Raw genomic sequence first — 21531 nt, 5'->3', positions numbered from 1 at the left:
ATGAAAAATATCCATCTGCTAAGTACTCTGGCGCCATATATCCACTGCAAATTAAGAAAACTTGAATATTTTATGTTATATAGGAGTAATAATATGATCATGATTTTAACTTACAATGTTCCAATTGGTCGTGTAGTTGCATTCTCAAGGATTTCATCCCCTTCAACTATTCTTGCAATGCCAAAATCTGAGATCTTTGGAATCATATCCTTGTCTAAAAGGATATTATTCGGTTTAAGATCACGATGAATAACCCTCAAGATGGAGTCTTGATGCAAGTATAGAAGGCCTCTAGCAATCCCCATTATGATCTCAAGACGCTTTTGCCAATTTAGCAATATGCTTTTGGTTTTGTCTGGATTTCAAGTTTTGAATAGTTTTTCATCGCGTTTATCTAACAATATATAAGAATTAATCTAGCAAACATACTGACCAAAAAGGAAAGCATCTAAGCTCTTATTTTCCATGTATTCCAAGATAATAAGCCGCTCATCTCCTTCGATGCAGGAGCCCAACAGACGAACAAGGTTTCTATGTTGCAACTTGGCGATAAGTGAGAGCTCATTGTGGAACTCATTTGGGCCCTGTGACGAGTAGTTGGACAATTTCTTGACAGCAATCTTCGATCCATCTTGCAATTGACCCTGATAAAACACAAGATTATTTTCTATATTTATCGATCTGAAAGATCTTTGGTGATACCAGAAGCTTTTTACCTTGTAAACTACACCAAATCCGCCTTCCCCGAGTTTATTCACGTTGGAGAAATCATCGGTCGCCAATTTTATTGTATGCAAATCATAGGAAGACAGCGACCCCAATGTTTTGGCCGAACCTGGAGCAAAAATCGTAACAGAAATTAGTAGAAGACGATGAACAATCAAGAACAGAGCAAACAGAGACAGTCACACGCGAAGCAGTGATGAAGGGAAGAATGAACTGACTGATTCCTCGGTTATTATGCGAAGCAGAGTGTTCAGAGTCGATCGGGATCAATCTTGGCTGTGATGCACCATGATCGACACCTTTGCTTCTCCTCCGGATGAGTACGCGGAGACAACAGAGTAGAAGAAATCCAAGCGACAGAGGAATGGCTATCGCGCGCGCAATCTTCGTGCGATTTGAAGCAGGTGATTCCGTCGTTGATGGATCACCTGCAAGTCGAACGTACAAATCCTCTCCTACGTCGTCGGAAAAATCTCTGAGATCCAACAGATCGCCCCGCCAAGTCATGCACCCGTTCGGCCCGCCCTGCACGGCGTACGCCACGCAGGAGCAGTCGCCCAGGCACAGGTCTCTGCAGGCGTCCACGCTCATCTGGCCTCGCGCCGTGGCATTCTCGGAGTCCGGGAGCTTCACGTTCTGCGCCTTCCAGACCTGGCTCGACGAGCAACTCAAGGGCTTCTGCCTCACGCACCCACCGCTCCCGTTCGCCGCCGGCGCAAACCCTTCCAAGCAACTGCAGGAAACGTCGTAGTAGCCCTTGGTGCAGACGCTGCTGCTCCCGCAGCGATTGTAGTGGTCGCACTCGTCCTGCGGCACCGACCAGAAAACTTCCCAGCTTCCGTTCTCCCAACTCCACCTCTTGTAGACGCCATCGGCGTCCAACATGCCCAACGACCGCGCCGACGAGTCCTTGTACTCGTTCATGTAGTAGGTCTCATTCTCGTTGGATACGAAGATGAAGTTTAGTTGCGTCGTCAAGCCGCTGTTTGTCGGAGGGAAGCGGACGAATCCTTGCCCGTTCCATGGCCCAGTGCGATAGATCTTGGCGGCGCCTTCCCATGTGACCAGTCCCGGAATCCCTCGAGTGGAAATGCTTGTGATGTACTCGCCGGGAGAGGGGTCAACGGTGCTCCTCCATGACACGAGCTGCCATGTAGTGTTGATCCGGAGGTCAAATCCAAGCTTCATGCCAGGGAGAAGAACATCGCTCGGGTGGTCAAAGCTCTGCCAGAGAGTTCTGCTAGAGCTGCCAGCGGTCAACAACACCAAGTTCCCTGAATCTAAAAGCTGCAAGCGTGCAGAATTGAGCTCTGTTGATGTTCCCGTCGACCAAACAATTGCTTGTTCGTCGAATAAGATTAGATTTCCATCGGAGGTCAAGTTCAAGGATGCCGTAGATTTGTCCAAGGACTTGTTCCTGTTGGCGAGCCAAACTACTTTGGCCTCTTCGGTTGGGAGATCGTTGTGCCTGATTCCTAGGTATCCGCTCGCTGAACCATTAACGAGACTGAAGAAACCAAGCTGGAACACACCTCCTCTCGATATCAAGGTCTGGTCGCTACTAAGCGAGCTGTTCGGTCGCATTACATCTCCTGCACAAAAGTCGAGCACTTGATGATCAGTAATTGAGTTGAGAAGATGATGATCTATGGAAGATCGACTAAGATTTGTTTCTTAAACGTACCAGAGGAGGATTGGCCAAGAACAACACATGCTGTTGCTACTATTCCCAAAAGCCGGAAAAGGAAGAGCTGCATCTCGGCTTGCGTTGCTTCCTCTTGCGATCTGTTACTGTAGATCTTTCGTATAGTCGATTCTAGTTCATTCAAAAGTCTCGATTTTGAATATTGTCACTGTGTGGAAGTTTGAAAAAATTGATTGAGTACGCAAGCAGTTTGAAAACTGCAGAATGCCCGAGTGATTAAACAATTTGTCAACATCAGATTAGAGAAATAGGGATGAATAAGCACCTCAGATTAGAGAAAACTGACTAATGCTAGAGTAACATCCAATTAATCTCAGAGACGATCAATATGTCTTGGGTGAATCAACATCATAAATATTTTTAAATTTTTAAATATAATATGTCCTAAAAAATCTATCTTATTTTTACCATTGACTTCTTTTATTCTTACTTTAAAAAAATAATAGTCATTTCGTGACTTTGCTTCAGCATTGTTTTTCTTTCCAAATATTAATGTTCATCCTTTCCCACTTTCGTGGATCAACGAGTAGCAGGTCACGAATTAAGTCGCCGCGGATCCACGGACTTTGTTGTGATTGGCTGACGGGGGCCGCGCGCCACGTCACTCGTCAACGGGGCGATATTTGAGAGATTCGTATTTTCTAATTTCGCAAATAAATAAAATGACGTAATATTAAGAGAGGGAGAGAATTTTTAATTTGGTCCATAATGTTTTCATAATTTTCACAGCGACATTTACTTTGGGAAGTAGTGAATATTCGATAAAGCTGGGAGCAAAATGAAATCCTGTTCCGTGCGCTGTGATCGAAAGAAAGCTAGAAAGTGTCTTCGTCCTCCTGCTCCCTCCCTGCCATTAACTGCGCCCTCGCTCGCTGCTCTCTCCTCGATCCCCCCCCCCCCCCCCCCCCCCCCCCCCCCCCCCCCCCCCCCCCCCCTCTCTCGGACGGGTTTCCAATCCCGCCGCAAATGCCGAGGCCTCGGCGCCTCTACGACGACCTAGACGCTTCGCCCGGAGACGACTCCCGCTGCCGCCGTAGCGACGGCCGCAAATGGCGTTGCCACAAGCGCGCCATGGACGGCCTCGTCTTCTGCGAGTACCACTACATCCAGACACGAGCCAACATCGAAAAGCTCAAGGCTTCCGCCCGGAAATGCAAGCGAAGTGCCGCGGCGCCTCCGTCGAGGAAGCGCGCTAAGCAGGCGGAACGCTCGGCGGAGTCGATCGCCCTCAAGCGGAGGGTGACGCTGGAGGAGGAGAGTGGGGAGGGGGAGGCTGGGACAACGAGGGTTCTTCCTAATGGATTGATGACCATCGCGACAACGCCTCCCGTTGGCGGCTGTCGTGACGAGGGAGGCTTCGTAGATCGGAAGGTAGGGTTTGAGGAGGGCCGCTTGCTCACCAGGCGGTGTATTCGGTCCAAGAACGCAGAGCCGATTCCCGTTGCGACAATAAAGGTTTGACCTTTTTGGTTAAGCTCCTTCTAATTTTGTTGGTTCATTCTCTACTATGCATATTGTGTTCCTGGCTGGCTCTCACATTATTCTGCTCTTCCTTTCTTCTTCGGTTATGTTGGATTTCAGAAAATACCTTGCGGAAGGGGTTCGGGGATGGGAAGGAAGATGGTCTGCCATAGTTGTAAGGAGAAGAACGTGGTGAACATGGTCCGGTGTTTGAGCTGTAGGAAGAGGTTCTTTTGCTCTTGTTGCATAGACAAAAGGTATTCTCCTCGTTCACTTGCTCGTGTGTATTCTTGAATCCCACATTAGCTAATGTGCATCCAATGCCTCCATTTTGTTGTTTTTTTTCTTTGTGTATCAAAAGGTTCTTCTTTGACAAAATTCTATATTGACATAGTAGTTCAATGTGCTTAAAATGTCGAAATATTGGTGGGAACACCCTTTCCTTTTTGTTTCCTAATCCAATTCAATATAAGAAAATGGAAGACTTCTTGTTAAGGATGACCTGGCACATCACCCTTCAGCTACAAGCAAAATGCATGCTATCCCTGCTTCTTGATATTGGTTACTTACTGGAGCTTTTACTTTGACGTGGTAGAACGTGTTAAAGGCTTGTAATCCGTTTTGTTATAGACTCAAGGTTTTGGTCTGGATAGTGGTGAGTATCAAATAGTTGGCTCATCTTAGTGCACCTTGCCAACCGGAGAATCTCAATTAGACTCTTGGATTGTCTAATATTTTTCTGTATGATTATTTTGTTAAGCTAACTTTTGTTTCTTCCTAAAGGAGCTTTTAGCAACCAGTGAATAATTATGTCCATAATAATTTTTGTTAGTTTGTAATTCTGTGTTGGAACCAGACTTAGGTAGTAGTGGGACATGTTATTGATACTGAAGTATAGCTAACCTTCTGCAACTGTTATGCTGGTACTGAAAGGTACTGTGAATTTTCAAATGATAACCAATCATCACAGTTTCCCAGGCAAAAGCTTCTTTCCTAACATCAGCCAATAGCAGAATATGTGGGCCTTAAATGCTATTACCTAATTTACCTAACCTAAATGGTTTTTCCATTGGCAAACTGATGCTGTTATCCTGGTTACTGCTTGTAGGCTAATATCTAAGCCTTTGGCAATTGGGAGATTGTGCAGGAACTGAAAGGGAATACTTTGAACTTTCAAAAGATAATCATTAATCAATCACAACAGTTTGAAAAGCTTCTTCTGTTGATACTACATCAGTCAATAGCAGAATAAGTGCATCTTACAATCTATTACCTATTGTGTGTTTTAGTAAATAAAAACAGATTCCCTAACTTAAATACATTTCTCATTGGCACAAAATCTTGTGAATTTTTCAAAAGTTAACCAATCATAACATGTACAAAGGCAAAAGCTTCTTTCATTGACTCTGCATCAGTCTATAGCAAAATGTCTTACAAGCTGTTAGCTATTCTGTCTTTAGTAAATTAAAAAGTGTGAAGAAATTGCAATGTATTGGTGGCACCTGTAAAAAGATAAAATAATAGATTCTAAGAGAATAGCAGGACTGTTTGATCTTTATTCCAGCATGTTTATGGTATCAATGTTCTATTCTTTGCATATGTGGCATTTATAATTGTATTACCCCATTCACCTTATGCTAATGACAAATAAAATATATTTATTAAGATTTAGCTTTACTTATATGTAAAAAGAGTTTCTTTCCTGTTGATTATCATTCAAAGGATCATAAGAAATCAAAAGAGACTCTGTCACTGAGCTATAAAACTGATATCATTGTATACAAACTATGACTCTTTCTTAAAGGATTTTTGAAGTCGAATATGCTTAGCGGGGGAGAATATTTGAAGTTGAGAATGCTTAGCAAGGGAGAATATACTATGTTTAACCCAATACAGATATAATAAAACCACAAATTCACATATTAGGTTTTCAGAATTATGTTTAGAAGCAATATGGTATACTGATATCAAACATGCTTAGTCAACTAATTATTACACCCTACACATAGAGCATGAATTGAATCCACATTAGAGACCATTATATTTGTATAGTATGCTTGATTATTTATTATTATTAAACTTTTGGTCATTAGTGGTGGGAATGAGAAGTTCTAATTCAAATGGATTATCACTATGGAGGCTTTCTTAGACGCACTTCATTTAGTATTTTCAGTAGAATTTCTTTGATCAACTTTGCTTTCTTGCAGGATGAGTCCAACTTAATGTTTGGTTTGCATTAATCTTGTGTCTTAATGAGGCTTTTTCTATAACTTAGTCTTGACTAGGTCTGATATTAGTGAATTACTATGGTCTTACAGATAAGAGTTTTGTTGTGGGTTTGAGAAGATTGCCTTTTGTTATTTCAGTAAGAGATTCATTGTGGTTTAACTAGATCGATGTTCTTCTTAGTTTGATAAACAGGCAAAGAGAATGCAGTTGCTCCTTTGCTCAAGTTTGATGGTTGAGAGAAGTCTTACTGAAAGTAAAATAATTTGTCTGATAGTGTACATACAGTGACAAGTCATATCCTTGTATAGTTCTTAGCTTGTTAAGGTAAAGTTACCATGGATGTTAAAATCATTAAATGGTTCTTGAACCTTTCCGTTCTTATTGTATTCACGTCCAACAGCTTGATCTATAATTTAGTTTCTATGTCCACCCAGCTCGCAGTCAAATTCTAAATGTCCTGCAGTATCTACAGTAAGAAAATTGGACTATATTAGCAACACACTTTTTTTTTATTTTACTTTCCTATTATTATGAAAACAGGACAAGTGACACAAGTCGCATATCCTTTTTAGATATCCAGTGATATTGGACTTTGTAGATTGAAAAATTTTTCAAGTACTTATGTTTATCTGATTTAGTTTGTTTTGTCAAGGTACTCTGGTATGCTTGAAAAGGAGGTAAAGATTTCCTGCCCTGTTTGCCGTGGGTGTTGTGATTGCAAAGCATGTTCTACTAGACCAGCTAAGTATGGTTGTAAGGTTGGCTTACTTTTAACATGCAAAGTCATCAATATTTTTTACTCTGAGAATAGTTTTCCATGAAACTTTTTGTTTATGTGATTTTCAGGATTTTGAAATAGTTCAGAAGAAGAGTAAGCATGCCAATAATGATGAGATTTCACTGGTCGAAGTGAAGACTGTCTACTCTATTTGTCATGGACAATTGGATTATACAAGTTGTCCTCCACTTGGAGCTATAGAAGACAGACATAAGGTTGGCTTCCTTGCCAATTCTTGTTATAATTAGAGAATGTTCTGTAACTTAGCTTTATAACCCTTATAATATTTATGGCAATACGAAATTTGTAGGCTTGTCGGAAACTGACAAATGGTCAAGACAATAATTGCAAGGAGCATGCATATAACTTGATATCTGAACTGTTTCCATTGCTGAAAAATATCTATCTGAACCAATTAAATGAGCTGGACATTAAGAAAAGAGACCAAGGTAAGCTTAGAAACAATGTCTCAGTTTCATCCTTCAGTTAGATATCCTCTTGATCTATCCATTATCCAGAAGGTGAATTTTCTGGTGTACTTCTTCGAGTCGATGAGCCTGGCAATGAGCTTTTTAACTGGTATGTCTGGACATCTTTTAACACCTCAGAGAAATTAGTGATCCACTATATTTACAAAACCATGTACATTGTAACTAAATGATGTGTGTGGTGGCCATGTTTCTTAGACGACCATTATTAGTTTGCCTCTTTTTTTTTTGCTTTAGAAAGTTCAGTTTACTGTTCTTTGTTACCCTCTCTTTATGCATGACCGTACTTACAGTTTACACTGTGCTTTTAAGTTTCTTAAAAGTTTGGTGGATGATGATTTCTTCAAACCTTGTTCAATAATTTTGCAGTTTGATTAATAAGGTACTTGACTCTGTCTTTCTGGAACCAGTAATACTGCAGGACTTCACTTGTGGATTTTCACAGAAGCTGCTCAAAGTGCTCTTATAAACTCTGCTTTGGTTGTTGCGGAAATATACTAGAAGGAAGTGTTTCTCAGGCACCTGCAATCGATTCCTCTAAGGCTGGCAGGAGAGAAAGGGCGAAGAAGTATGTCATCAGTGAACTTGTAGGGAAAAGGCAGAGACTCTCCGTGGGTGAGCAACCAGATAACTCCTCTTTGTCCACCATTGAATCTGATACCAAGGAGAGCCACTGGAGAAGCATTTCTTGTCCACCCAAGGAATCTGGAGGCTGTGGTAAAGGTCTTCTTAAGCTAAGGTGTAACTTACCCTTTCGTCGGTCTAACGATCCCAGCCGCACTGTGGAAGAGGTTGCATTTAGCAGCGATCATCCTCACAGCATACACACTCACACCCATGGTGCATCTTCTCTTCTTGAAAACCAAAAGATTGGTCATTTTAGTATTAGTCTGCTAGAGCCGCAAATAGGTGAGACTTTCCATGATAGTTTTCAACAATCTGTGGAGATTGCCACAGACATTGGCACAAGGACGTAATAAAATTTTTGTGAATTATATACGTTGAGTGCTGTTAGCAATTAGAATGATTATGGAAGTTCATGTTTTGATGAGATTTTAGTTTGTTTGAGGCCTTTGTCATAGAACACTGACTGACTCTTTTTTGTAAGGGAAATTGTAGCAAAGTTTATCATGAAGAGCCACGGAAACAATGAAAAAACAGATGGCAAAAGACTTGTGCTTTGTGAATATAAAATAAGCAAGTGATCATCATCTTCTTCTCTATATCTTCCCATTAATTTCTCTTGTTTCTGTTCACATGCAATTGCTTACATCCAAGAGATCAGGGATTTGATGGTTGAACAGATTACTGCTGCCGAAGGAGTCTTCGTTGCCCAATTGCGGCCATGAAGGACCTAAGCTTTCATAGTTGACTCCCATTGCCGCAGTAGGCATCCAATTACTGCTCTCGTGCAAATAGTTATCCTGCGTGATGATTTCTTGCCATGGGTTCTGGTTCACATTGGCTTGCATGATCTGTGCCGCATCGAGGAACAGATCATGAGATTGGTGTTGGAGTTGTTGCTCCTGGAGTGGTGCCTGATCAAGGACGCCGGTGTTGGAGTTCTGGGACTGAGAGGAGAGGAGGTTGGTGGCCATGAAGAGGAGCTCATGGTCGAGGCCTAGCAGGCTTGTCGACTGCAACGAATTGCAGAAAGGGGAAGCTCCAAAGAGGAGATCGAGTCGCGGTGCATGAGTCACCGGGTCGATCCCCATGTTCAGTAGTCTCTTCCGAATGTGTGTGTTCCAGTAGTTCTTGATCTCATTATCGGTCCTTCCCGGTAAACGGGCAGCGATCGCCGACCATCTGAATTGACGTACAAAATTGTTATGGAACTGATCAACTCCAGCAAATTTGAGAGAAAATCAAAGTGAGAATCGAGAGCTATCACTTAACTTGTTACCCAGCATGCTGTGGAGGTGGATGATCGTTTCTTCCTCTTCGAAGGAGAACCTCCCTCTCTTAATGTCCGGCCGCAGGTAGTTCGTCCACCGGAGCCTGCAACTCTTACCGCACCTCGCAAGCCCTATCATCATCACACAAGTCATAGAATAAACATCCATGAACAAGTAATCATACAAAGCTTATAGTTTTCAGTACGATTGCAAACCTGCTTTCTTAGGAAGAGTTCTCCAGTTTCCTTGCCCGTGCTTCTGTATGTAATCGATTAACTTTTGGTCCTCTTCAGCTGTCCATGGACCTCTCTTGAGACCTTCTTTCTCACAACAAGGCTGTCTCCCCATCACAAACAACTCAACAAACTTGTTCGAGCTTGGTCGACTCGATGGAGATGATCAGAAGAAGAAGGAAACAGAGAGACAGAGAAGACGATGATCTGTACGTGTGGTTTATATAGAGTGAAAGCAGAGGGAAAAGGTCAAACGGATTCGGTACCGTCCTTTGTTTATCGCAGCGACGTGTCTCTCTTTCTCTCTGCTCCTCTCCTCTCCGGCATCGAGCTGGTTAACAGCTTGAGTTGGAAGGGGGAACAGCCAAAAAGCAGGGAAAGAGTAAACCCTTATCTCTTTTCCCCCTTGTTGCTGTGTCTCATCGCAACTGGTGACACGTTACATGTATATTCACCTTCACGGTGTTCTCGATGCTGCCGTAGGACTTCTCCCTCCATTGCTAATTCGCATCTGAAACAGCAGGCGATTGCCATTTAGGCACGAGGGGCAAAACACATGAAGCAGATGGGAGAGGCAGCAGCTTTCTTCGCATTTGTATACATCCATTGACTGATATTTTGTCACCATTCCTTTGTTCGAGTGCACAGTATTTCATTGATCGATGGACGGTCAGTTGTTCCTTGATTCAATGACACTTGGAAAGCTGTGTTCATGCGACGTCGATCGAGCTCTTGCTCTGTTTCCTCTTCCCTTAGAATTGCACCAGCCGATGGTCAAAGGAAAGACCTTGGCCGTGGTTGGACCAATCACCTGCTGCCGAGACATAACCTCAGAGTCAAACCCACAGATCCTGCTCCATGATTGGAGCTGCACGTACGCCGAGGGTTATAAAGTAGTGTTTGACAAAATCTATATACGGATCGTATCGTATCGTATCGGACACCTGAACACGCGTCGGCGGCTGAGGCTTGTACTGTTCCTGACGTGTGCATGCTCGTCCCTTCCTGACCGGAGCTTTGCCGCCATTGAATGGGAGCACACCTTGTTTACATGATCATAAAAGATAACATATTTATATCTGTGTAGTCTGATTTTATAATCACAGCTCGAGGAAGGATATAGTAAACAATGGTATTCGTACAAGCTGAGTCGTTGTGATTACGATCGGGATACTGAAATTTGTAAAGCAAATCTATTGAGTGAAGGTTGTGAGATCAGAGAATCCAATAGATTAATACACCGTAATCTAGCAGCTGGTAAAGTTGCCTGCGCCATGGGAGCACGCATGCATGCAAAGACTATGGTGATTGCTAGCAGAAACAAACCACCTTAGTGTGTCTTCGAGTTGATTCCTTCATAAGGTAGAATATTCATACAGAGGATAGTCCATTAGAGCCCCAGTAAGTCACACTGATCTAATACAGTAAGGTAATGGTGAAACTTGGCTTTGCTTCAGTAGATAATTGTTGCTATATCTGCAGATTAAGGCAAAAGCTGAACAGAGTAGGATGTTGATACGTAGCAATTTCGCTTGTTCTTCACATGCTGATACAGGAAGGGGGATCTGTGCTTTAGTTGGATTATGTTTGTACTTTATGGACTGACATTTATTGGCATTCAGAAACTGCCACTTTAACTTCTAACAAGCTGTACATCATCTAGTTCCTTTGTTTAGGAAATAAGGTTTGGACCTACTGTTCTGAACTTTTGTTCTTCTAAATTCAGTTTCAATCTATTCCGGTTAAACACTAAAGACGGTCAAGCCACTAGTCAAGGATTATGTCACTCAGACCGCGACGAGCCTTGCCGACCGAAAGAACCTGGAGAAGATAAACACTAAACAAGAGGATCAGCTGGGCGCCAGAGATTTCCGACAAGGCCACTCCGATGCTTAAGTCAGAAGGAGGGCAAAGACGAAGAAGAAGCATTGCTTAAAATGCAGAAGATTCCAGAGAACTTTCTCATAGCTGCCTCGGAATTTTTATATTCATTGAAATGGATAAATGTAAGGAAAGGCGAGGCAGCTGATGAGACAAATTCTGTACATCTCTGACAAGTGAACAGACATGATAGCATCTAGGAGACCAAGTTTATGGACCTAACAACCATCCTATGACTTAAGCATACGAGTTATTCTTGTCTTTTAGCTGAGAATGAAAACATGAGTAGATAGAAGCCTGGTAACCTAGTAACCTTCCCCCTCTGGTGGTAGGACATCGCGGGGCTGCCTTTAGGTAGGGAAGTGATAAGGAAAAATGGTGTCGGAGTGGCACAAAGTGATTGGATCCGTCGAGGCAGAGCCGAACAAGATGAGTAAGTAAAGAGAGGAGTCGGGCCTGTCTTCGGACCGTCAGGATAGCCAAGTGCGGATATAGCTAAGTAGTAGGGTGGCCGAGACAGCCAAGTGACCGGGAGAGTCGAGTAGTTGAGTGGCCGAAACAACCGAGTGACTGGGTGGTCAAGACAATCGAGTGACTGAGAGAGCCGAGTAGTTAGGTGGCCAAGACAGCCGAGTGACTGGGTGGTCGAGACAGTCAAGTGACTGGGAGAGCCGAGTAGTTGGGTGGCTGAGATAGTCGAGTGACTGGGTGACCGAGATAGCCGAGTGACCGGGAGAATTGAGTAGCTCGGTGGCCGAGACATCCGAGTGACTAGGTGGCTGAGATAGCCGAGTGACCGGGAGAGCTGAGTAGCTGGGTGGCTGAAATAACCGAGTGACTAGGTGGCCGAGATACGACCAATCGTATGAGTTTCGACCGTTGACCATTGATCCGTCAGATTGGATTGATTATTGACTCCCTTTTTGCCACATCATGTATCAGGAGACTGGCCGTATCACAATCACAGAATTATACTTTGTAACTTCACAATCACACAGTTAGTTCAAGTGTTGAACGCCAAAACTATTTCTCTTCTCATGATTCTGTCTATGCTTGCGCATTCCCAAAGTCTGCTAATTAGATCCCCAGCAGCTGAGGTACATCACCTTCCTCAACGACTCCTCCGACCACTCCGCTAGCTCTCTGCTTCTCTGATCAGAGACGGAGGACGACATTGTCACCGCCTGCGACAGCGACCGCATGTTGCTCTTGGCACGCTGCTGCAGAGACCTCAATCCGTAGTTCCACCTGCACAGCCCAGCTTGGTCCTTTTTTGGGTTTCCATCTGCACGAAACAGGGGGCTAGCTGTTTGGGTTTTCGATTGGCGCAAACTGGAGGTTTCTGCCCACAGAGGCACAAACATAGATCATCTAATGGCGACCCAGAAACCACCCATCAAATCCATTCCTATCCATGGCAGCGGACCTGCTGCTAATGGTGGGAACCAAACTTCCTGAGCAGAAGCAGTAAAGTTCACACAGAGCTCAAAGCTCCACCGTACAAGACGTAGGCTTCGCTGAGACGACGGTTGCTGAAACGTACTGCTCCCGTCATTCCCGACAAAAGACGCAAGGATTAGCAACAAAATGCGAGCCCATCATCTGCCGTCACACACACAACGCCCTGCATACGTTAAAACTCCACCTGTTTCCGGCAACCAGTGGACTCCTGTGCCATACCATACTGTTGTTTAATTGGATCCAAAATAAAACGGCTGGCTTCTGTCTCTTCTTTTTCCACCAGCGCGAGCTCAACGCAAGCTGCTCCTATATATGAAACTGCACAATAAGCCCATGGCATCTCCAAATCTGCTACCTGAAGTTCTGGTGTGATGAAGCTGGCATGCAAGGCTTGCATGTTGGGCGCTGCTCTCGAGCTAAAAGATGATGTAGCAAATCCCTACAGGTCGGTCATGAGGAGGAGGATGAAGAACTCGTCTTCTGCATCTGCAGCAGGAGGAAGAGTGCCATCGAGGCCTGCGAGCGTGGCGAGAGATAGAAAGAACAGTTCCGATGCGGCCGATCAAGAGGAGGCGCTAAGAATGGTCATGTTTTTGAGCTGTTGGGGTCCAAATTAATCGATCAATGCATCAAAAACGGCTGCAATCGCCATGGAATCAGCGACAGAAGCTTCAAATTGATGTCTGTACATGTACACGGCCATTTCCTTGTAGTTTCCCAAGTAAAATTACAAATTCACCCCCATAATTAATGGATAAGACTGCCACGTCTCCCCATACGTAACACCATTTAATTATTAGATGGCCTGTCACATCTCCAGCTTGGAGCAGATCCCAGACGCATCACGGCCTCCAATAGAACAAGAGATCGAACCGCCGTGGATGGATTTTATTAGCCGGACACTCTGTGCGGTGTCTTGAGAAGCACAGATGAAAGCGAATAAAACCAGAAACCAGCAACGCGCCCATGGTTTTCTAAAAACCGCTAATCCTTCCGTTTCTTTATAAGGCAGACTCTTTGCCGACGGGAGAACCTTCTACGAAGTTAGCTGACGTCGCCGGGGGTGAAGAGTGACTGACGATGAATCACCTGAGCAGAATCTGGACGGCGGTGGCGCAGGGCCGCGCGGACGGCGGGCTCAAGTCCATCGCGCTCCGCTCGGCCTCCGCGGCCGCGGCCGCGGCCGCCGTCGCCGGGCTGGGGATCGGGCGAGCCGCGGTCGGAGCGGGCGCCGAGGACAGGAGGAAGCAGGCGGATGACTCGTTTAGGAGGGCGATGTACCTCAGCTGCTGGGCCCCCAGCTGAGCTCGTCACCTTCCGAGCGGTTTACTACCGACCTGCGTCCTACTCCGGTGGAGGTGGAGCCTCGCCGCTGCGTTTAGGGCACGAATAAGCAGCTTGTAGATGAATTGGGTGTGAAACTGTACACTGATGTGCTCTAAGAGCAAGGAAAGTATGTTCTAGAAGAAAAATCAAACGGAATTTGCTCAGAATTTGTCGTGTTTATTGTGTGAATCGTCGATCGAGTTCCTAATTTGTTGAGTTTGTTCGGTGGATCTGAAAATCGAAGGGCTGGTGCAGTTGCAAAGGCTTCTCGAAGGGCTGGTGGATCTGAAAATCGAAGGAGTGTAGTTAAACTTCAAGTTGCACGATCAGTGTAGTTAAACTTCAAGTTGCACGATCTCTCCGAAACTATACCACCATGGTTGAATCGCCACTCCAGCCACTCCGGCGAGCCGCCACCGCCAGCTTCCTCCTCGTCGTAATCTTCGTATATAACCTCAAGCGGGCTGTCAAGGCGGCCCCATTGCCCGTCTCTGTCAAAAACGTTCAACTTTGGATGGCTATGGAAGGCCTACTGGTGAAGCATCGCAAGAGCGTCGTCGTCGTGTGGATCGACTGCGGCAATGGGAATCTCGGTCGGCGGAGATCCGAACCGGAAGAAGGCGGCGAGGAGGAGAACGGCGGATATGGGAACAGGTGAGAGGAGGAGAGTAAGAAGCGGGCGAGGAAGGTAGAGAGCTGCGAGGAGGGCGGCGGCCGTGATGACGGAGAAGAGTGGGTGGGAAGAGCTGGAAGTGAAGAAAAGATGACATCTCCAGAAGAAAGCAGGGGACTCCTCTGCTTTTTCTGCCTCCATGGCCAATCAAAAAGCTCCAACCTTTAGCTCAACACTTCAGAGAAACAAGTTAAGGGAAATGAAAGAGGAGAACGAAAGGTAAGAGCTCGAGACGAAATCTTTTACTTTATCTTTCATCTGGTAGCTGCAGAAGATCAAGTGGAGACAGTCTTGATGCTGAACAATAATGCAAAAAAAAATTGGTTGTCGAGTCATGATCTGATCTGCATCTGATACTGTGAGATTAAAAGCAGCTACATTCATTGCATCTCTCCCACTGTGACATATCTTATTCAGAGATTCATTTATTCTGTCGATATGCTGTTCCACCTGATGCATGCATTTAAGTGATCAAACTTAATATCAGATGATGTCGAGCAAGAGGAGAATGATACTGAAATGTCCAGTAACAAGTATGACAGTTAGGTTACTTAAGAAGTTCTATCTCTTCCAATGTTCCATTACTGCAAATCTGTTGTGGCATATAAACATAAGTTACAGAGAGCCAATCCTCTTCAATGAAAGATTTGAAGATGGCTTGAGAATATACATAACTACATGTCTTCACAAAACACAGGATGAACTAACAAGTATCAATGTAGAATCTAAACTAGCAAAACTATCCATGTGTACACTATTTATATTTACATCTCTATAGCATGCTCATTCATCCTCTGATGAAGTGAAAAGAGCTGTGGCAATACTTGAAAGCTTTGAGCCATGAAGCCTTGATTTCGCAATCCTTTGTTGCTTAGGTGCATTCGGAGTCTCTTCGCGATCATCGATCTCATACCGAAAGACAGGCTTTGAGATTGGAGTGGCAAAAGCAAAATGCAAGTCCTTGGCCACTGATGTCTGAATCAAATTGAGAGATTAGGGTTGCTACAAGATCAGTAGACATAATAGATCTATGAGACTTACAGCTGCATTCACTGTCTTGGATACCAAGAGGAGTTGCTTCAAGTCTCTGTGCTCGACCTTGCACAATATTCTTACCTGCAAGCAGAATAACATGTTTCTTTCTAAAAAGCTAGAAATCGAGGGAGAATAATTTTGTAATTCTTGAGCATCTGGTGAGGCAAAAAGTACCAAAACATCTTGAGGCAAGTTCTCCAATCGATTTGTTTTCCCCAGCCTTGATCTTCCACAGAGCTTCACGGGAGATGCAAAATTGGGAAAGTTCACAGAGTTGGATAATGCAACTCTTTTTCTCCTCAATGTGTTTGTGCTATGGACAAATTTCAAGATAGTCGAAACTGATTCTTGGCGATGAACATTTCCTAGTGCCATCTTTTGCTGCAGTGCTCACTCTGAACTATTCAATAGCAAGAACCCTATAAATGCAGAAAAAAACAGTTACAAAAAACTTCAGAGATGCACAAAGAAAATAACACAAGGCTACTGTGAGATCGATGAGAACGCTGAATGCTGATGTTGAACTTACCTTACGGAAATTAAACTAGTTGATCGGGCTTCAGATCCAATGAACTCAACCTTTTGCTCATCAGCTGTTCAACTTCAGCAGCCCTAAATAGAGCTCTTCTCCTAGTATTTATATGCAGATAAAGGAGGAAAGTTTTAGAATTTGCGAAAATTCTGGAAAGTGCTGGAATCGCCGCCGAGATTAAAGTTTCGGCTTTCCCGCCTTGAAACCGCGTGACCAGTGGTCGGCCGTCACACGTGGCGAGATCAGGACGGTGGGAAATCTAGCCGTTGGGTCCGGACTCGGGAGGTAGATTAGATTTGCCGACGTGGCGATGAGGTCGGTGGTTGGCGGCGCCGGCCATCGGTGGTCAGCGGAATATCTGGAATGAGATTTGCACCGCCTTCGGCTGTTACTCAATTTAATTACTTAAGAAAAGTTAATCTCTAATTAATTAATGCAAGATTACAATTTAATTCTGTAGTAAAGTGTTTGGTTTACACATGGATTTATTGGAAGCATCCTTCGCCATGTCGATCGTTACTTCCTCTCGTTCTTGGAGTAGAAGCGGAGCACCACGTAGAAGCAGAACCTGTAGAGCACGCCCCAAGCGAGCAGTATGGCGACGTCGCCCCACACGCTTTCCATCGTTATGTCCATCGTCTTCAGGACATCCTCCCCGATCAGGGGACACACTGCCGGCAAGATGCCCTCCTGCTTGTGCCGCTCGCTGAACTTGACATCTCCCAGCGGCCCGGTGGATAGCTCGGCGAAGTCGCCGATGTAGCACTGCCCGTTCTTGAACTCGTTCGTCAACAGCGCCTCGAACGGGTACTTGATCGCCGAGATGTAGTGGAGCCACCGCCAGTACACCGGGATCTGTGATCGCTTCAGGAAAAACCCGCAGGTGAGGAAGAAGAGAGCGGTGGTGGCGATGACCACAGCGTAGCCGGTGATGTAGCTGGGCACCAGCGCGCTCACCAGCATCACGTAGGCGTTGGTGGTGATGAGCGACGCGTAGAGGATGATCCAGAAGTAGAGCACGCTGCTGTTGAGCTTCAGCATCAGGCGAGTGATGATGGCGAAGGTGAAGCCCTGCACTGCGAAGAAGGGCAGGTACACCAGCAGAGTCGACACCACGTAGGACGACGCGCGGTAGGCGTTGTGCGAAGTCTCGCGGATGAAGATGAACCGCTCCTGGATGAACGTCGGCACAGCGTCGTTGGAGGAGAAGAAGACGAGGCAGACTGCAAAGATGTAGAAGTTGAGAAGCCGGTTGATGGTCGTGATGTCGTGACTGTTGAGCCGGTGGAACAGAGTGGAGAGTATGACGGCCATCACCGTCAGCACGATCTCGCGCGACAGGAACAGTTCCGGCGTGCGGACCACGTTGAGCGCTGTGCGATGAGACAGCACCATCACCTCCCGGAACCACGGGTTCGCGAACTTGGAGCCCTCGTCGGCGTCGAGCACCTCCTCCACCTCGTACTCATACACCGGCGGAGGCGCGGCGACGAAAACAGGGGTCTTTGGGGGAGGCAGGGGCGAGGGGGCGTGGGGCGTTCTGGGATGACCGGGGTAGCGGTACTGGCCGGTGAAGGGTGTTTTGATGGGGGTGCGGCCGGGAGTCGGTGCCGGAGTCCAGTTGGGAAGCCGGCGAGGCGTGTTGGTGATACCGTGGTAGACCCACACCGAGAAGTCCTTGTAGAACTGCGAAGCCAACCGGGGGTTGTACACGCCGCTGTGAAGCGGGGTCGCCGCCACCTTCTTCCTCTCCCGTGAGTTATCGAAGTCCTCCTCCTCGACCTCCTCGTCGTCGTAATCGTAGGACATGTAGGACTGATTCGGGTTCCCGCGCGGTGTGGCGCCGGCGGTGGTGGAGAACTGGTCGCTGCGCAGGGCGATTTGGCGAGGCGTGCGGCGGCTCGACTGTTGGAACGGCGTCCGCGGCGTCTTGGGAATCGGAGTGCGCGCTGCCAGGTTGGGCTTCACCCCGTCACGCTGGTACAGAACCAAAGGATCAAGCCCGAGATGGGAGTCATCGTACTCCTTGATCACGTCGAGCAAGTACTCAATCACGTTCTCGCCCTCTGGGACTTCGCGGCCGAATCCGGCGAGGTGCGCCGGCAAAGCCGTAGGGCTTCCAAGGTAGATCAATCTCCCTCTGTATCAAATTAATACACTTCATCATCAGTAATGTTCCATAAATTCTACTTGAGATCTTCGTGATTTCAGTTAACCTTGCAAGGACGACGACTCGATCGAGAAGCATTTGGATTCGGAAAGAAGGCTGATGAATGGTCATTAGAACTATGCTTCCTTCTTTAGCGATTTCCTTCACCTTTTCCACGACGCTGTAAGCGCTGGAGGAGTCGAGACCCGAGGTGGGCTCATCAAGGAATAACAGAGATGGCTTGTGGATGATGTCGATCCCGATCGATACCCTCCGCCGCTCGCCGCCGGAAACGCCGCGCCGCCCTTCGTCGCCTATGTAAGTATGCGCGGTTGTCTGTATGCATACAAGGCATCCTTTGATCCATTGATGACCTTGCTAATTCCAAATTAGAAATACACAGCCTAGTGCCATTGATTTACCTGAAGACCAAGTTGGTGAAGGAGCTCCGAGACTCTTCTTCTCTTCTCGAGCTTCGAAATGGAAGGAGAAAGCCTGACCTCGGCGGCGAACATGAACGTCTCCATCACCGTCAGCATGGGGAAGAGCTGGTCATCTTGCATCACGTAGGATGAAACCTTCTTCATGTAGCTGGTCGTCACCTGCTCAAATCAATCTTTATTATATCGATTGATTTGGATTCAGAAGAGGCGATGAGACTCACCGGCTTTCCGTCGACGCTAACGGAGCCTTCTAGGCTGCCCTGCGCGATCCTGCCGGCCAATGCATCGAGGAACGTGGACTTGCCGGCGCCGCTGGGACCTAAGATGGCCGTGACCTGACCGCGGAGGGCTTGCCCGGAGATGTCGTTGAGCAGGTAGGCCTCCTTCTTGATCCACACGCCGTCCTTCTTCTGCTTCTTGATCACGCTATAAGACAGGTCCCGGAACTCGAGTCCCTGGCCAGGGAAGCTCCCCGCCGGCTGAGGCGGCGCGTTTCCGAGGCCGCCGATTGCCGACGACTGGTCAAGGAGGCTCTCAAGGCTCCTATTGACGTCTCTCCTATAGCGGCGTTGATCCATTAATTTCTCACCGGGGAGATACTGCTACTCTGCAATATCGATCGAGTACTCCCTCAACTCCGTTTTCTCTCCTTGGTTGTCGTTTAAAGGGCGTGCATTGTTTTCAGCCGCCTCGACATGGCGATACTTCTGATGCGCGGGGGAAGGCGACAAGGGAATCCATGAATAAATTCCCTTGCTCTTTGGATTTGCTGTTCCTTCGAGCTTTGGAGCTTCAGAAGAATTTGGCGTCAGTTTGACGTTAGCCTTCACGATATACTGCATCAAATCATACTTAACCTCGATAAAAAAAAAACTTCAAAAGCAAAAGGCAACGAGACTCCTTCGCAACAACAAGACTACTACTCGATTATGATTCCTGAAAACATTATCATCTAAAGAGTCAAGTCGACGGAGATGCTTCAGGCGAATAACTTTATCTTAAACACTTTTGGTCAATAATTGCATCTAAGCAGAGATTATGCAGAACATGATCGAATGCTTTTATTTTAGAAGCCCATCGCCATGGTGGTGGACCTGGTCGTACTGGAACTTTTTCTTTTGCTCTGAAAAGAGTGTAATCCGTTTCAGAATATGTTTGATTAAATTCCGATGTTGCGTTCCTAGACTCTGCACCTTCGCTTTCCGATCAAAATGCATCAATTCTGCTGCTGCTTCAACTTCTTCTTCTTTCTCTACCTTTTCTCTTCGACGACGATCGCTTCTTTCGACGATTACACCGCCTTCGTCTACGTCGGCTGCTCGGAGTCAAAGCGCATCGTCCAGTCTCCCTACAACACCAACGTCGAATCCCTCTTCGCCTCCCTCGCCAACGGCGCCGCCATCTCCTCCTACGATTCCTTCACCTGCACCGCCGCCTCCGCCGCCAACCCCGCCTACGGACTCTTCCAGTGCCGCACCGACCTCGCTGTCGCCTACTGCGCCTCCTGCGTCCGCTCTGCCATCGATCAGCTCTCCTCCCTCTGCCCCAGCGCCACCGGCGCCGCCGTTCAGCTGAAGGGCTGCCTCATCCGCTACTCCGACGACGCCTTCCTCGGAAAGCTCGAGACCAACCTCATGTACCGGAAGTGCGGGGCGCCGCCCAGCGACTCCAGCTCCGCCTCCCTCCTCGGCATGCGCGACGCCGCCTTCGACGACCTCTCGTCCGGCGGGGGGAGCTACAGGGTCGGCGCCGCGGGGCGCGTGCGGGCGCTGGCCCAGTGCGTGGGGGACCAGAGCGGGAAGCAGTGCGGCCAGTGCGTGGCGGCGGCGCTGGCTGAGCTCAAGGACGTCTGCGGCGTCACCGACGGCGGAGACGCATACCTGGGCAAGTGCTACGTTAGTTACTGGTCCGATCGGGCATACGATTCGGGGCAGTCCCGCGGTAAGCGGCCTTACGTCGACCGGTGGTGGTCCGATCTTTTCCTCCTTTGCTTAGCACATTTAGCACTTTAATCTTCGCTTAAGATGAATGCTAAACCATGATTACTTGTCACATAATGACTAGTTAAGTTTGCATCTTATGCTTCTAATTATTGTATGTTTAAATGTGCATATTAATCTTAAAATTAATCAACTTTTCTCTATCATAACCTTAGTCACTAAGTTATTGTCTCACTTCACTTTTGCTTTTGTGAGAATTTGTAATGTTCTCTAACAAAAGTCGGCAACAAAGCTAAGAATAAAGCTCTACTTTATTCTCAAAGATTGTCTTGTTGGATATGAACTATTTCTTTGTTCTAAATCTCTTAAATAATGTAGATAAAGGAGTATTCAATTATAAAAGTTACAACTAAATGAGTAAATTGGGTCAAATGATTCATGCAAATTAGTGAGTGAGATTAATTCTTATTGTTATCGACCATTCTTCAAATTAAATACACTATCATAATTTTAAATAAAAAAATACCTTTTCAAAATTTCTTAATTTTTCTAAGAAAAACTATTCCTATATTCTAT

General features: G+C 46.1%; 5 protein-coding genes and 1 pseudogene across 5 annotated transcripts; 2 read left to right on the top strand and 4 right to left on the bottom strand.

The window, feature by feature from the left end:
- Nucleotides 1-110: 110 nt before the first annotated feature.
- On the bottom strand, nucleotides 111-2483 carry LOC141846531 (G-type lectin S-receptor-like serine/threonine-protein kinase At4g27290). Its single transcript, XM_074734574.1, has 5 exons — nucleotides 2411-2483; nucleotides 945-2318; nucleotides 717-835; nucleotides 434-644; nucleotides 111-214 (listed from the first exon to the last, which is right to left on the bottom strand). Exons 1-5 carry the CDS (start codon nucleotides 2481-2483, stop codon nucleotides 111-113), a joined length of 1881 nt encoding a protein of 626 aa, XP_074590675.1.
- Nucleotides 2484-3397: 914 nt separating this feature from the next.
- LOC141845797 (E3 ubiquitin-protein ligase JMJ24-like) lies at nucleotides 3398-8474 on the top strand (annotated as a pseudogene).
- Nucleotides 8475-8576: 102 nt separating this feature from the next.
- LOC141845799 (transcription factor MYB102-like) lies at nucleotides 8577-9911 on the bottom strand. Its single transcript, XM_074733806.1, has 3 exons — nucleotides 9498-9911; nucleotides 9284-9413; nucleotides 8577-9193 (listed from the first exon to the last, which is right to left on the bottom strand). Exons 1-3 carry the CDS (start codon nucleotides 9628-9630, stop codon nucleotides 8641-8643), a joined length of 816 nt encoding a protein of 271 aa, XP_074589907.1. The 5' UTR covers nucleotides 9631-9911; the 3' UTR covers nucleotides 8577-8640.
- Nucleotides 9912-15420: 5509 nt separating this feature from the next.
- On the bottom strand, nucleotides 15421-16513 carry LOC141846726 (F-box protein At1g61340-like). The gene is made up of 4 exons (XM_074734765.1): nucleotides 16421-16513; nucleotides 16066-16310; nucleotides 15898-15972; nucleotides 15421-15831 (listed from the first exon to the last, which is right to left on the bottom strand). The coding sequence occupies exons 2-4, from the start codon at nucleotides 16264-16266 to the stop codon at nucleotides 15640-15642; spliced, it is 468 nt and encodes a 155-aa protein (XP_074590866.1). The 5' UTR covers nucleotides 16267-16310; nucleotides 16421-16513; the 3' UTR covers nucleotides 15421-15639.
- A 395-nt stretch (nucleotides 16514-16908) lies between these two features.
- Nucleotides 16909-19593, bottom strand: LOC141846263 (ABC transporter G family member STR-like). The gene is made up of 4 exons (XM_074734274.1): nucleotides 19237-19593; nucleotides 18995-19174; nucleotides 18640-18908; nucleotides 16909-18563 (listed from the first exon to the last, which is right to left on the bottom strand). The coding sequence occupies exons 1-4, from the start codon at nucleotides 19591-19593 to the stop codon at nucleotides 16940-16942; spliced, it is 2430 nt and encodes an 809-aa protein (XP_074590375.1). The 3' UTR covers nucleotides 16909-16939.
- Nucleotides 19594-20196: 603 nt separating this feature from the next.
- Nucleotides 20197-21119, top strand: LOC141846266 (plasmodesmata-located protein 7-like). Its single transcript, XM_074734277.1, has one exon. It carries the CDS (start codon nucleotides 20227-20229, stop codon nucleotides 21025-21027), a length of 801 nt encoding a protein of 266 aa, XP_074590378.1. The 5' UTR covers nucleotides 20197-20226; the 3' UTR covers nucleotides 21028-21119.
- Nucleotides 21120-21531: the final 412 nt, after the last annotated feature.

This window comes from Curcuma longa, chromosome 15 (genome assembly GCF_044706935.1).
Source record: "Curcuma longa cultivar G26 ecotype Majalengka, Jawa Barat chromosome 15, ITB_CL_G26_1.1, whole genome shotgun sequence".
Classification (NCBI taxonomy): Eukaryota; Viridiplantae; Streptophyta; class Magnoliopsida; order Zingiberales; family Zingiberaceae; genus Curcuma; species Curcuma longa.
The sequence above is the reverse complement of the archived record's forward strand: the minus strand, read 5'-3'. Positions and strand labels throughout refer to the sequence as shown.

Coding starts and splice junctions, on each gene's coding strand:
- LOC141846531 (XM_074734574.1), bottom strand. CDS start 2,483: ATGCAGCTCTTCCTTTTCCGGCTTTTGGGAATAGTAGCAACAGCATGT. Junction 836..944: donor GCATAATAACCGAGGAATCA/GTCAGTTCATTC, acceptor TTTTTGCTCCAG/GTTCGGCCAAAACATTGGGG. Junction 645..716: donor GATTTGGTGTAGTTTACAAG/GTAAAAAGCTTC, acceptor GTGTTTTATCAG/GGTCAATTGCAAGATGGATC.
- LOC141845799 (XM_074733806.1), bottom strand. CDS start 9,630: ATGGGGAGACAGCCTTGTTGTGAGAAAGAAGGTCTCAAGAGAGGTCCA. Junction 9,414..9,497: donor AACTCTTCCTAAGAAAGCAG/GTTTGCAATCGT, acceptor TGATGATGATAG/GGCTTGCGAGGTGCGGTAAG. Junction 9,194..9,283: donor CACAGCATGCTGGGTAACAA/GTTAAGTGATAG, acceptor ACGTCAATTCAG/ATGGTCGGCGATCGCTGCCC.
- LOC141846726 (XM_074734765.1), bottom strand. CDS start 16,266: ATGGCACTAGGAAATGTTCATCGCCAAGAATCAGTTTCGACTATCTTG. Junction 15,973..16,065: donor ACTTGCCTCAAGATGTTTTG/GTACTTTTTGCC, acceptor TTCTGCTTGCAG/GTAAGAATATTGTGCAAGGT. Junction 15,832..15,897: donor CCAAGACAGTGAATGCAGCT/GTAAGTCTCATA, acceptor AATTTGATTCAG/ACATCAGTGGCCAAGGACTT.
- LOC141846263 (XM_074734274.1), bottom strand. CDS start 19,593: ATGGATCAACGCCGCTATAGGAGAGACGTCAATAGGAGCCTTGAGAGC. Junction 19,175..19,236: donor TTAGCGTCGACGGAAAGCCG/GTGAGTCTCATC, acceptor TGATTTGAGCAG/GTGACGACCAGCTACATGAA. Junction 18,564..18,639: donor CGAGTCGTCGTCCTTGCAAG/GTTAACTGAAAT, acceptor AATTTGATACAG/AGGGAGATTGATCTACCTTG.
- LOC141846266 (XM_074734277.1), top strand. CDS start 20,227: ATGCATCAATTCTGCTGCTGCTTCAACTTCTTCTTCTTTCTCTACCTT.